Genomic DNA, 13937 nt, shown 5'->3' with positions numbered 1-13937 from the left:
CAACACCACATCGAACGTGGCTGGATTGCCAATCCTGCCTCCAACCCCCAAGTTTTCCCTGTACAACAGGGCAAAGACTAATCCATCTTTATGTGGACTTTTCCAGGTCATCCTCTATGGCCAACACCACTTATTGTGATGTTCCTGCTGTAGCAAAAAGGTTTGTGTCCTTTGGAGTCCCCGGAGCTCCTCTCTCATTGTCTCTGTCTGCTTCTGCCCGTTCATTTCTCACTCTCTTTATTTCAGGCCTACAGGAGAAATTCAGACCGTCTGTAAGTATGGACCTCAGCCGCTGGAGGACACGTCTGATGTTCTCAACCGCTGCTTTAAAGCCTCACCGACTCTTGTGTCATTATGTGGTTAGGGGGAAAGCCAGATGGGTGCTCTGGGGCAGAGAGGGAAAATGAGAAAAATGGCCGCCTTGTAGTTGGGTGTCAGTGGGAAAGAACTTTGTTATCAGGGTAGATGAAGAGAAAATGCAGTCGATGGGACAAGAATAGAAATATCAGCCATGTTAGTAATAATACAGTGATATCAGTGTGGGTACTGAGCAATGCCAGCGAAGAAGAGTAGCAGGGCAGTGCAGTCACAGTGGAAATGTTCAGTAATGTCAGTACAGGGTGCAGTCAAATTAACACAGAAACACCACAATACTGTAGAGACTGAACACTTAGCAGAGTCTCTGTGCTGCTGGGGCTGACACGCCACCTACACTACGATGGTGATACTCTTGATTATCGCTAAACAGTCCTTGACTTTCACAGCAAATCCCCCCAACTCTCTGCCCTTCAGTTCCTTTCCTCTAACCTCATCTCACTCGAACCTTCAGCAGAGCAGTGCAGCAGATCATCAGGGACCACCATAGAGGAGACACCTGCCGCTGTGCTGTGTGCTTGGGCTGGGGCTCCCTGGGCCATGGCTGGTGTGGCAGTTCCACCTTGATCCTCTGATTTGTTTCTCTGCGTTAACTTCTTGTAGCTTTGGGGCCTTCGTGTGTCTGACGTTCTTCTTTGGCTGGTTTCACGCATATTAAGAACTTTGACCTTTTAGGGAGCTCTGTTACAACGGGGGTCCGGGTGGGCCGTGGCAGAGGAGACGTTTTTTATGCTCATCTTTTTTCATGATTGCAGTGTTGAATTTGTATTGTTGTTAATAATTGATTATTTTACTTTTAAACTAAGTTTAAAAAAATGATCACAAATAAGGAAGAATAGTAACAACACAGTCAGGACAATGAAACCGCTGAGCAATCACTACAGGGGGGTACAGAAATACCAGCAAAAAATGGAAATATCAGCAGTGTGGATGTGTAGTCATAGGAGTAGCTGGGGATACAGTGAGATAGATAGATAGATAGATAGGAGAGGCACTATATAATAGGTAGATAGATAGAAAGGCACTATATAACAGGTAGATAGATAGATACTATATAACAGGTAGATAGATAGATAGATAGATAGATACTATATAGATAGATAGATAGATAGATAGATAGATAGATAGATAGATAGGAGAGGCACTATATAATAGCTAGATAGATAGAAAGGCACTATATAACAGGTAGATAGACAGATAGATAGAAAGGCGCTATATAACAGGTAGATAGACAGATAGAAAGGCACTATATAACAAATAGATAGATACTATAAAACAGATAGATAGATAGATAGAAAGGCACTATATAACAGATAGATAGATAGATAGATGTGAAAGGCGCTATATGATAGATAGATAGATAGATAGATAGATAGATAGATAGAAAGGCGCTATATAACAGGTATATAGATAGATAGATAGATAGAAAGGCGCTATATAACAGGTATATAGATAGATAGAAAGGCACTATATAACAAATAGATACTATAAAACCGATAGATAGATAGAAAGGCACTATATAATAGATAGATAGATAGATAGATAGATAGATAGAAAGGCACTATATAACAGATAGATAGATAGATAGATAGATAGATAGATAGATAGATAGATAGATAGATAGAAAGGCACTATATAACAGATAGATAGATAGATAGAAAGGCACTATATAACAGATAGATAGATAGATAGAAAGGCACTATATAACAGATAGATAGATAGATAGATGTGAAAGGCGCTATATGATAGATAGATAGATAGATAGATAGATAGATAGATAGATAGAAAGGCGCTATATAACAGGTATATAGATAGATAGATAGAAAGGCGCTATATAACAGGTATATAGATAGATAGAAAGGCACTATATAACAAATAGATACTATAAAACAGATAGATAGATAGAAAGGCACTATATAATAGATAGATAGATAGATAGATAGAAAGGCACTATATAACAGATAGATAGATAGATAGATAGATAGATAGATAGATAGATAGATGTGAAAGGCGCTATATGATAGATAGATAGATAGAAAGGAACTACATATCTAACTATCTATCTATATACCTAACAGATAGATAGATAGATAGATAGATGTGAAAGGTGCTATATGATAGATAGATAGATAGATAGATAGATAGATAGATAGATAGAAAGACACTATATAACAGATAGATAGATAGATAGATGTGAAAGGCGCTATATGATAGGTAGTCAATGTAGGAGTCATTTGTATCAGAATATGTAAATGCCTGTATTAAAGTGTTAAGTATCCATTGATTAATTGGCCTTTGTGTATAATAAATCAGTGGTACCCAGTAAAGGCGCCAGCGTTAAATTAACACTTTAAGGTTGGGACCCCATAAACACTTGAAGTGTTCATTTAACTGACTCTGCCAATTATTTCCTGAGGTGGGCACAGAGTGGCATGACAAAGTGACCTCCTACTGCTTACCCTCAAACAGTGTGAGGTGCCAGGGTAAAAGCTGAGCTGGTGACTCTTGTTTCTCCCCACAGATGTGACTGCCACTATTCCAGGTGCTGGCTGCGATGTGGTGGTAAGTTCTGGGCACCTATTTGCCCTCCTTTCATCCTTGACTGTGAAGTTTTATTCAGTTGCCGATTTTGCCAGCAGTCAAGAAGTATGAAGGGACTTGCCAAGTGCGCCCAGCAGCCACTTCACGCTTTATGTGGTGCACGCAGCATGAGCTGAGATTATCTGAGTCTTTTTTATCCCCCCATTTCTGGGTTGTAGAGAGATGTGCCCATCCTGCCATCATTGTGTGAAAGACAGGGACCCATTCTTACTGGGATGCCAGTTCAGCACAGAGCACAACCATCACAAATTCAGTTTAGAGGGGCTGAACAGGCAGCTATTTGGAGAATGTGCAGAAAATTCAAAGATTATTAGACAAAATATCTCATTATTGCATAGAGTCTAAAAAAAATGGAAGAAAAACAGATGAGAAATATGTTCATAACTGAGGAACTCATTGCAGTGGGCACACCCTGGTCACTCAAAAGAGGAGGAGGGTGACGACAGCCAAATGGACAGGTAGAGAACTCCTATATTGAGCTACAGTGATCTTGACAGCCCCCTTCACTTTCTGCACCTTTTATTGTGCTGTACATTTAATTTTAAAATGGATTCATTTGCCACATTTGCTCATCAATCTACACTCAATAACCCATAATGACAACGGGAAAATATCTCTTCAGAAAGCTTTGCAGATGCATTACATATCAAAATTGGAAATCTCTCCTACACATGAGTAGTTAGACCCTTAATTCAGTACTTTGGAGAAGCCCCCTTTGGTAGCAATTCCAGCTTCAAGTAATCTTGGAATATCTTTACAAGTTTGGCACACCTGGATTTGGGCAGCTGATGCCATTCTTCATGGCAGATCCGCTCCAGCTCCATTAGATTGAGTTGAAAGTGTCGGTGAGGTGCCATCGTCACACGGTCTGTGAGGTTTATGACTGGGCCACTCAGGGACACTCCGAGACTTGTCCCAAAGCCACCCCAGCGTTGTCTTGGCTGTATGCTTTGGGTATGCTGAAGGTGAATCGTCACCCCAATCTGAGGTCATGTCCACACTAGAGCAGGTTTTCTTCAAGGCCCTCTCTGTATTTTGCTTCATTCTTCCTTCCCTCATTTCTGAGCGGTGTCCTCGTCTCCATATCATGATGCTGATCACCGCCATACGTGCTTCAGCATGGGGATGGTATTGGGCAGCTGATGAGCAGTGACTGGCCTTCTCCAGACACTTGGAGTTCTGCCTACAGAGTTCACTTGTTGTCTCATCAGACCACAGAATCTTTCTCCTCATACTCTCAAGAGTCCTTTAAACTGTTGTGGTGGATGGCTGGGGCCCTTGGCCGGCTGGGATGCCTTTACTGTGGAAGGACTGGGGGGAAAGAGCTTCCCCCAAGCCCCCCCTGGCTTGTAACAGTACCATGGGTTTAGAGCATGGAAGCTCAACCCTGCTGGGGCCTGTGGCCACCACTAGGGGGTACCTGGAGAATTATTAAGCCCTTGGTTTCACTCGGAAGTGCTGTCCGGAAGAAGGTCAGCAAGCTCCTGGAGCACTTCTGGGTGCCCTATAAAGGAAGTCGGGAGGAGTGGTGGCGGACAGAGAAAGAGAGAGGGAAAACAAGAAGAGTGTTTTGTGCTTTGTGACCATGCTGTGTAGGTGGGAAACAGGGGGGTAAGCGTTTCCCACGAGGAAAAATAAAATTGTGCGTGTTAAACTTGTGTCCTGCGTCTGTCAGTGTCGCTTTTGGGCAGCAGGAGTGCCCTCTGGTGGCCACACTGCATACTCAACAGTGGCTGCCTTCTGACAGTGTGGTGTTGTGGTTAAGGCTTTGGTCGTGGGTTCAAATCCCACTAGTGACACTGTGTGACCCTGAGCAAGTCACCTGACCTGCCTGTGCTCCAATTAGAAAACCAAAAGAAATGCAACCAATGGCATCATAAATGTTGTAAGTCACCTTGGATGAAAGCATCAGCTAAATATGTCAATATAAATCTGGCCACACTGCCATAAAGACCTGATTGATGGAGTACTGCTGAGATGGCTGCCCTTCTTCTGATAGGTTCTTCCATTTCAGCAGAGGACTTCTGAGTTTCTACTGGAGTGACCACTGGGCTCTCAGCCCCCTCCTGAAGGCATGTCTTGCCCCTTTACTCAGTTTGGCCGGATGTCCATCTCTAGGAAGAGTCCTGGTGGTTCCAAACCTCTTCTGTTTCACGATTCTTTAGGCTGCTGTGCTCCCGGGAACACTGAGCACTTTAGAAATAGTTGTATCTCCTTGTCCTGATTTCTACCTCACCACCATTTGATCACGGGGGTCTACAGGAAGCTCCTTAGCCCTCATGATTTGGTTTTTGTCCTGACCTTCTATACACCAGGAGACGTGTGGGCCTTTCTAAATGATGTCCAGTCAATTCAGTTTGCCACAGGTGGTCTCCAGTCAAGTTCTAGAAACATCTCAAGGAGAATTGAAGCAAACAGGAGGCACCACATGGAGGGTCACAGCCAAGGGTCCAAATTGTTAGAGGAAGGTGGGATTTCCAGATTTTGAGTTTTAGTACATTTGCTGACCTTTCTGCCAACATGTCTTCACTTTGTTATTATGGGTTGTTGAGTGCAGACTGAAGGATGCAAGTGGGAAATGCATGCATTGAAAATGAAATCTACCACACCGTACAGCATGAAGGGGTCTCAATGCTTTGTGGGCGACTGTAGAATTTGGGTTTTCAGATATCTCCGGTGTCTCTAGTATTTGATCATTTCCTGACATCTTTCATGCGTCCCTTTCAGCAACTTCAAACTGAGCTGCTTTGCGCTTTCGGCTCCCTGACCTCAATTTGTGGACAACTCGAAAGCGTTTCCTGTAGAGGGGCCTCTTTCTCAGAAGGACTTCCTTTCTATTCTGAAGAAGGTGTTTGAGATCTTAAAGAGACCTTGGAACGGCCACACGATCAGATGGTCTTTGACTTCGGGATGCCTCAAGTGCATGTTGAGACACTCTAAACGTTTGCCCCTGCCACTCTCTCTGGTGGTATTTACAACCTGGTGGTCCCAGCCGCCCCTCGCCGCTGGTTACTTGTGCGTTCTTCAACTGTCGTCCTGCCTCTCATGTGGTTTCTCCACGGGTTGAAACCACCGCAGCGCCTTCCTTTGCGGTGGTGTTTCCAGTAAATAAAACAAACGTGTTTCTTTCTTGCAGAAACTGAACCAACTAGAAGGAGAGGATCCTGAGGGGGCCTACGCTACGATCGACAGCCTGGAAATAGCGGAGCCCACCAAGTGATTACTACAGGACTGGGTGCAGCTCTTGGCTTGGTTACCCTGTGCATGGGTGGTCCCCCGTGTTTTGTAGCTGCCAACTTTAAATGAGTGTGAATGTGTGTGTGTGTGTGAGTGCCATGTGATGGTGGCCTGGCACTCCATCCAGGGTGGGTTACTGCCAGGATAGGCTTCAGCACCCTACAGCCCTAAAATTGGATTCTCCACATTTTCAAGAGATTGTCTTCTTCAGTTCTGTGGTCAACCAGAGCCAGTCATGGGCATGAGGACATATCAAGCTCCACAAGGCACACTTGGTGCCACCAATGGCCACGTCACAATTGACGACTTTTGCAACAATTTACGTCATCATAACAAGTCGGAAGTAGTTGGCAGCCCACTCCCATTAATACTGGTCATCTAGTGTGACATACCCAGCTGCTCAGTCCAACTAGTCCACAATGTGCCCCTCAAACAGGTCTGGTTGTGGTGGGCACTGTATGAATGTGAGCTGACAAGTAATGAATGCTCAGCTGGAAGTGCAATGCATATGATGATGAAGAAGGAACATGGGGGGTCGTGGACCTCACAAACAGAGGAGAACCTCGTCTGTCCGATGGCTCATCTTTTATGTAACACAACAGAATCGAGAAAAGGGCTGAACTCGCCGTACCTGTTAACCCTTCATGCAGCACGTCATTGGCTGTCACAAAACTGTGCTGCACATGCGTCACGCAGTCACTAAATATGACACGCCAGCCACTTTTCACTTGCGTATGTTGAGCCGGTCCAGCGACGAGATCAGCAACTGGCAGTCAGGAAGTCTGTGTAACGGGTACCGGCTTTAGAGCCATGGACGAGTCGCTGGGAGGACGAGCACACAGATGGCAAGGGCAGGGAATTGGGCATCGGGTGATATGAGGCCACAAGTCAATCAGGTGTGCCACCCAACGTATCCCATGCCATGATTGACAGTCTGAAAACGACACTTATGAATATGAGATATTTAAATAATATCCAAAAAATATGCAGGCATATCTTTCAGTATAATGTAAAATATATATAGTTCAAATTATATATATATACTTAAGATTGTATCTGATATATAATAAATTGTAACAAACATTTCCTGTAAACATATTGTGTATAAGACATGCAATATGCTGTGTTTCAGGCCTCACTCATTTCTTATCTCTTTTCCCGGTGACCATCTTGTGTCAAACCCCCTGTAGCCCCCTAAGTGTAATTCCAGCAGGTCGCTCTGTCAGCGTACATTCATTCAGTGTCCAATTTCAGTCCTCATTGTGTTCTTCTACTACTGTAGGTCAACAAAATGTGCCATGTCACAGTGGTAGTCCTCTAGCAATCTCTCGCTATATAAAATCCAACATCTGTCTGTCTGCTTTTCACAAGAGAACTACTTCACGGATTTAGATCAAGATTTTTCTACAATTTGCTTGAACATTCTGGTTCCCTCATCGCACTAAGTATCATAGTCTGATTTATTTGTGTGAGTTCGAGAGATGCAGCAGGCCAAGAGGAGGGTGAGGCAGGGCCTCAGGAATGGGGAGCTGGGCGGGGCCGAGGGTAGGGGGCAGGACCAAGGGGAGGGGGTAGTTGGACTGGGTCCTCCTCACGGACACACCAGCCTCTGTTCAAGTCGGTCTGCCTCTCGCCACGTGTTGGAGCGCACCTTGTCTCCGCTTAGCTTAGTGATACCTGTTTGTTTGATTTTTAAAGTTTGTCCTGTTTCACTACTACGTGGGTGGAGCTGCGGGGGGTGGGGGGGGGGGGGGGGGTGCAACTAGTATCTCAATATAAGGATCTCCTAGGAGATGTCCATTCCATCCATGTTCTGATCCCGGGGCAGGGTTACAGGTAAGCAGGAGCCTATCCCAGCAGGCACAAGGCTGGAATAACATATGGGCAGGGCACCAGTCCATCGCAGGATGAACACACACTCACTCACACACACACACATACACAGAAATTGGGGCCAATTTAGCACCACCAGGCCACCTAACCTGCTTGTCTTTAGACAGAAGAGCAAAACCAGAGCACCTGGAGGAAACCCATAAAGACACTGGGAGAACATGCAAACTCCACACAGGGTAGAACCCGGGTCTCCTCGTCAAGAGGCAGCAGCGCTACCACTGCACCCCCATGAGATATTTATTGGATATGAAGACCCGATGATTTATTTATTTTTTTTTACATTTTTTAATTTTATTAATTTTCATTGTAATCATTCCATACAAATAGATCAATTTATAACCCAACAAAATTGAAGACAAATCAAACCCCACACCTGAGAAGGAGAGCTTAGCTAAAGGAAAATTGTTTAGGGCTTTTTAATAAGGCAACAATAAACAAAAGAAAGGGAGAAATAAATATATATGTAAATAAGAGATGGAGAAGGGAATTAAATCCGGTAATAGTTATTTCTCTTATTCTAAAATAATATCGATTAAATCCTGCCAGGTTCTGAAAAAATTTTGTACAGATCCTCTAACTGAGAATTTGATTTTTTAAAATGATTGCAAGTCAGGTGCACATTACATCAGGTCACTCCTGGTGGGTGTGGCAGAGGGGTGTGGTCACATGTGTGCGGTGGGTGTGGCATGGCAAACTGGGAGTGTTCATTAGTGTAACCGTCGCTTACATATATGGCTAAGGCACACATAGGGCTTGCAACCAAAGAAAGCTTTCTGTAGGGAGAGTGAGGGACAAAAACGGGGACATTTTAAAATTTTGCATTCATGCAAAAACAACATGAGACCACTGCAGAGCTGCAAGGCAACTATAGATATGAGATGAGGTTGGCAGCAAGTGGCAGGTGGGGTGGCCAAGGGCGTGTGTTCATTGTGCTTGTGGCTGGCCAATTGGTTCAACTTTTTTTATTTTTTAACTGTATTGCAAAGGCTTCTTCAGAGCTCCAAGAAATGGGTGGAAACATTGGGGGACTTTTGCTGTATATAATGTACAGTTTGTACCTAGGCAGAACTCAGGGGAGGTGGGGGGGCTTTAGGGTTTGAACCCCCCTGAAATATATTTTATGACATTTTCAACTGATCATAGATAAAAATAGTGTAGATGATGCATGGACTTTGTCATCCCCTCCCTGAAATTGATATGCAAGCCCTCCACCGTACACACGTGTCTCTAAATGTGTCTCACTGTAAATATGTATTTTCTAGCATTGGATTATTATTCTCACACACACATATATATATATATATATATATACTCTTTAATAAAATCCCTATGTGCGTCCAGGTGTCCGTGTGTGGGTGTCTTCTGGTGAAGTGCGCATGCGCGGGGCACGGTGCGATGTGCAATATTACTGTCAGAGAAAGTTAGAGGCATTTTACGGAAATACAAACCAGTTTTACTGCGAGAGGAAATTAAAGGTACACAATACAGTGACGCATATTACAGCCACATACAAGCCAGTATTACTGTCAGAGGAGATTAAAGGCATATTACCGACGCGCACGCCTGTATTACCGCCACAGAAAATTAAAGGTATATTACGGACGTACAAGCCAGCGGACGTACAAGACAGTATTACTGTCACAGAAAATTAAAGACACACAATACACGGCGGCAGCCCATGAAGAACGGTCAGCTCAGCAAGTAAACATCAACAAAAGAAAGGCTGAAAGAAAGAAAAATACGACCAACAAAAAGAATGAAGTCAAAGTCCCTTGCCATTTAATATCGACTGCTCCTACTAATGTTTATGCACTACTGTTCTAGCGCCCGTTATTGTAACGGGCTAAATGACTAGTAAATATATAATAAAAGAAAATCTGGAGACAAGACTATTGCCAAGAGATTTTTTCCAAGTCCCACCCTCCTCTCAACCATTTTCAACCACAGCTACGGTCCTCTCACCTCTCATTCATGTGAACAGAATGAACAGAAGAAATGAGTAGACTGGCAATCAGCAGCAAGAAACAATGAAGTCAAACAAATTAATGTGAAAACTGTCGATTGGTTACATGGCAAAATGATTAAATGTGTATCAATAGACTCTGCTGAAACAGTTGGTGGTGATGGCACGGAAGATGAAAACATCAACTTACAATATCCCGTAGAATATCTACAACCGTTAACACTGTCTGGTCCTCCACTGGCCGAGTTATTGTTGAAAGAAATATGTATCGTAATGTAATTGTATAATTTATGTCTGAGTGATGGGCTATGCAATAGGACAAGATTAGTTGTATTCAAACTTGGTCGAACAATTCTAACATGTAAAATTTTAACAGGTGACAAGAAAGGTAATGTAGTACATCTTCAGGGGATAACATTAGACACCAAAGGAGATCTTGATATGCCATTCGTATTAAAACGTTTACAGTTTCCCGTTAGAAGAGCTTCTGCTATGACAATTAACAAACCAACCACAGGGACAAACTTGCGAAAAAGTCGGTTTATTTATTAGAGAGAAAAACGATATTCACTCACAGGCAGTTATATGTTGCATTGTCACGATGTAACTACAAACACGTAATCAAAATTCAATGCGATATTGATGAAAAATTAATTAAAAAAATTGTATATGTACTGAAGTCTTGCAGTAAAAGTGGAAGTTTAAAGAGTATTTGTGTGTTAATTTCAAATCCAAACAGAACAAAAATGTATATCGCAACAAATACCTGTAACGCAACATGAAACAATTTTATTTCAAATCATTACGTTTTGCTATTTTTATTATGGTTAATTACTCGCTGTAATGTAAAATAGTTACTTCTATTATGCATATGTAACAATTCCCATAAAAATAACAATCTGTTTAAATTGTACATCCGCTTACCCATACGTGAGCGGCAGAGTGGTTGGCGCATAGCGCCCACCCAGGGGTTGCCGAGCGAAACGAGCGGGGGGGGGGGGGCAGAGCCCCCTAGTATACATATATATATGTAAAGCAAGTCTTTCAAAACTCAATTCTGTCTGTCTGTCTCTTTGTAATGCTACTGGCTCTATGGTGCCTATCGTGTCCCAGTGTAAACGAGACAGAGTTTTAAAATTGAGGGAACAGAAGAGGAGACTTAGGGCTACGTTTTCATTTAAAAATGACATTTTCAAGCAAAAATTATCCCCATCCACACAACTGCTTTCACATTGTTTATCTCTGTCTACACTAAAACACACATGACATAGATGTTTGCCTACGTTGGGCACATGCACATCCACAGAAAAATCCTTGAAAGTACGGCAACACTACCTGACATGGTTATGTATTGTTATCACTCTTTAATTTAATATTGTTTTTTATCAGTATGCTGCTGCTGGAGTATGTGAATTTCCCCTTGGGATTAATAAATTATCTATCTATCTATCTATTATATAGTGCCTTTCACATCTATCTATCTATCTATTATATAGTGCCTTTCACATCTATCTATCTATCTATTATATAGTGCCTTTCACATCTATCTATCTATTATATAGTGCCTTTCACATCTATCTATCTATCTATCTATCTATCTATCTATCTATCTATCTATCTATCTATCTATCTATCTATCTATCTATCTATCTATCTATCGCAAAACCATATTAACTGGTAAATTATTCCACGTGGACGCAGCACTCATACCGCACAAAACACAACTTTGATGCCTACAGGTTAAGCGACACAGCGAACACCATAAATAACCCATCTGTGTCCACTAAGTCAGGATGTGGTTTTCTTCCTTGAAGGACGACCAATCAGAGAATAACGAGCAGGGATCCAATCAGGAGAGGGCTACGTCATAAACACAAGCCCATCTACTACAAAAGATCTACTGAAACACCAAGACTGAATTCCAGAAAGTAAAAAAAACCAACCCTTTAATTTATGGTGTAACAAAAACCAAAATATATTTAGAATTTAGATTGAAATCATAAACTACAGGTACTGAAACATATATATAAATGTATACAAAAGAAAAATGTTAGAATAAACTAAAGACAAATTAGTCTTCTTTTCAATAAACAAGGGAATAGTCTCTGTTTTCTTTTAAAAAAATTGGATTGATCTCCACCATCCCATGGAACCTTTTTAGCTTCATCCAATGCTGGTTGTTTTTTTTTTCCAGTAAGCATAACCCATTAAATGAATTTTCTGGAAGAGTCTCCATTCTACATAGAATTTCACAACCATTTTGTGGTCCTTTGTCGTCTTTAATTTCAGTGCCAGCCGCCTGTTTCCCAAGATGGAGGATCTCCTGCTCCCCAGTGGCTTCTTCTTTTTTACCTCTTTTCCAGTTTTTTTTCTACCTTCCTCGTGATGATGGACAGGTTGACAGATGAGATTAGACAGGAGTCCCCGTGGACTGTGATGTTTGCTGATGACATTGTGATCTGTAGCGAGAGTAGGGAGGAGGGTGAGGAGACCTTAGAAGTTGGAGATATGAGAGGAGAGGAATGAAGGTCAGTAGGACCACCACGACTGAAAATGAGAGCTGGTCTCAGTACGACAGGCTGGTGTAAGAAATGCGGGTGAGATAAAGTCCAAACGACAGAAGACACGATCAGATGTCTGGCCACGGGAGGTGCCGCTATTAACTCCACAGCGGTACAACTTTGTTTGTAAATTCCCCTTTCCAATATCGAGGTAAGGATTAATTTCAAACACAATCTGAACTCTGAAAGTACTTTAATTCCTGTTGCTGTGGTCTGTAACCAAAATTAAATACATACACTAAGTTACAACGTTACGTACAAGTACACATTTTAAATACTCTGAACGTGTAAGTTTAACAAACATTTGAACCTCTTTATATCAAATTATCTATGATAAACTTACTTTTCCACAAGGACGCACAGCATTAATGGCTCAAGTGATAGGAGAAAAGGACAAACTATTCTCACAACGTGCAGCAAGTAAACAAAGGAACGAAAGACGTGCAAAGCCTGAACTTTCACCCGGAAATATGTAAGAAAAGTTCTACAAGTGTTTCTAATATTCTGTCATTAGAGGTTGCAATTCAACCTGACAAAGGACTTTCTGACAACGACAGAATACATGTGTCTGAATGAGAGGGAGGTCAGTGGAATGGTGAGGATGAGGGGAGTAGAGGCGAAGGTGGATGAGTTTAAATACTTGGGGTCAACAGTACAGAGTAATGGGGACTGTGGAAGAGAAGTGAAGAAGAGAGTGCAGGCAGGGTGGAGTGGGTGGAGAAGAGTGTCAGGAGTGATTTGTGACAGACGGGTATCAGCAAGAGTGAAAGGGAAGGTCTACAGGATGGTAGTGAGACCAGCTATGTTATATGGGTTGGAGACGGTGGCACTGACCAGAAAGCAGGAGACAGAGCTGGAGGTGGCAGAGTTAAAGATGTTAAGATTTGCATTGGGTGTGACGAGGATGGACAGGATTAGAAATGAGGACATTAGAGGGTCAGCTCAGGTTGGACGGTTGGGAGACAAAGTCAGAGAGGCGAGATTGCGTTGGTTTGGATATGTGCAGAGGAGAGATGCTGGGTATACTGGGAGAAGGATGCTAAGGATAGAGCTGCCAGGGAAGAGGAGAAGAGGAAGGGCTAAGAGAAGGTTTATGGATGTGGTGAGAGAGGACATGAAGGTGATGGGTGTAACAGAACAAGATGACGAGGACAGGAAGATATGGAAGAAGATGATCCACAGTGGCAACCCCTAACGGGAGCAGCGGTAACAAGAAGATGAAGACCACCTTCCTCAGGATGATGAACTTCCTGTTATACTTTGCTTCAATATAAAAGTCATTCCAGTGTTCACATTAGCTCTGGCAG

At 42.6% G+C, this 13937-nt stretch overlaps 1 protein-coding gene across 2 annotated transcripts in view; it reads left to right on the top strand.

Moving 5' to 3' along the window:
- The window catches only part of LOC114666880 (uncharacterized), an 80560-nt gene extending 73734 nt beyond the window's left edge, over positions 1-6826 (top strand). For both annotated transcript variants that reach the window (XM_051919827.1, XM_028821916.2), the window contains exons 7-9: positions 247-272; positions 2897-2937; positions 6113-6826. In XM_051919827.1, coding sequence (XP_051775787.1) covers positions 247-272; positions 2897-2937; positions 6113-6196 — 151 coding nt within the window. In that variant the 3' untranslated portion in view covers positions 6197-6826. The remainder of the gene's footprint in view (positions 1-246; positions 273-2896; positions 2938-6112) is intronic.
- Positions 6827-13937: the final 7111 nt, after the last annotated feature.

Source organism: Erpetoichthys calabaricus, chromosome 16 (assembly GCF_900747795.2).
Source record: "Erpetoichthys calabaricus chromosome 16, fErpCal1.3, whole genome shotgun sequence".
Classification (NCBI taxonomy): domain Eukaryota; kingdom Metazoa; phylum Chordata; class Cladistia; order Polypteriformes; family Polypteridae; genus Erpetoichthys; species Erpetoichthys calabaricus.
Note: the sequence above shows the minus strand (reverse complement) of the source record. Positions and strands in the feature narration are given on the sequence as shown.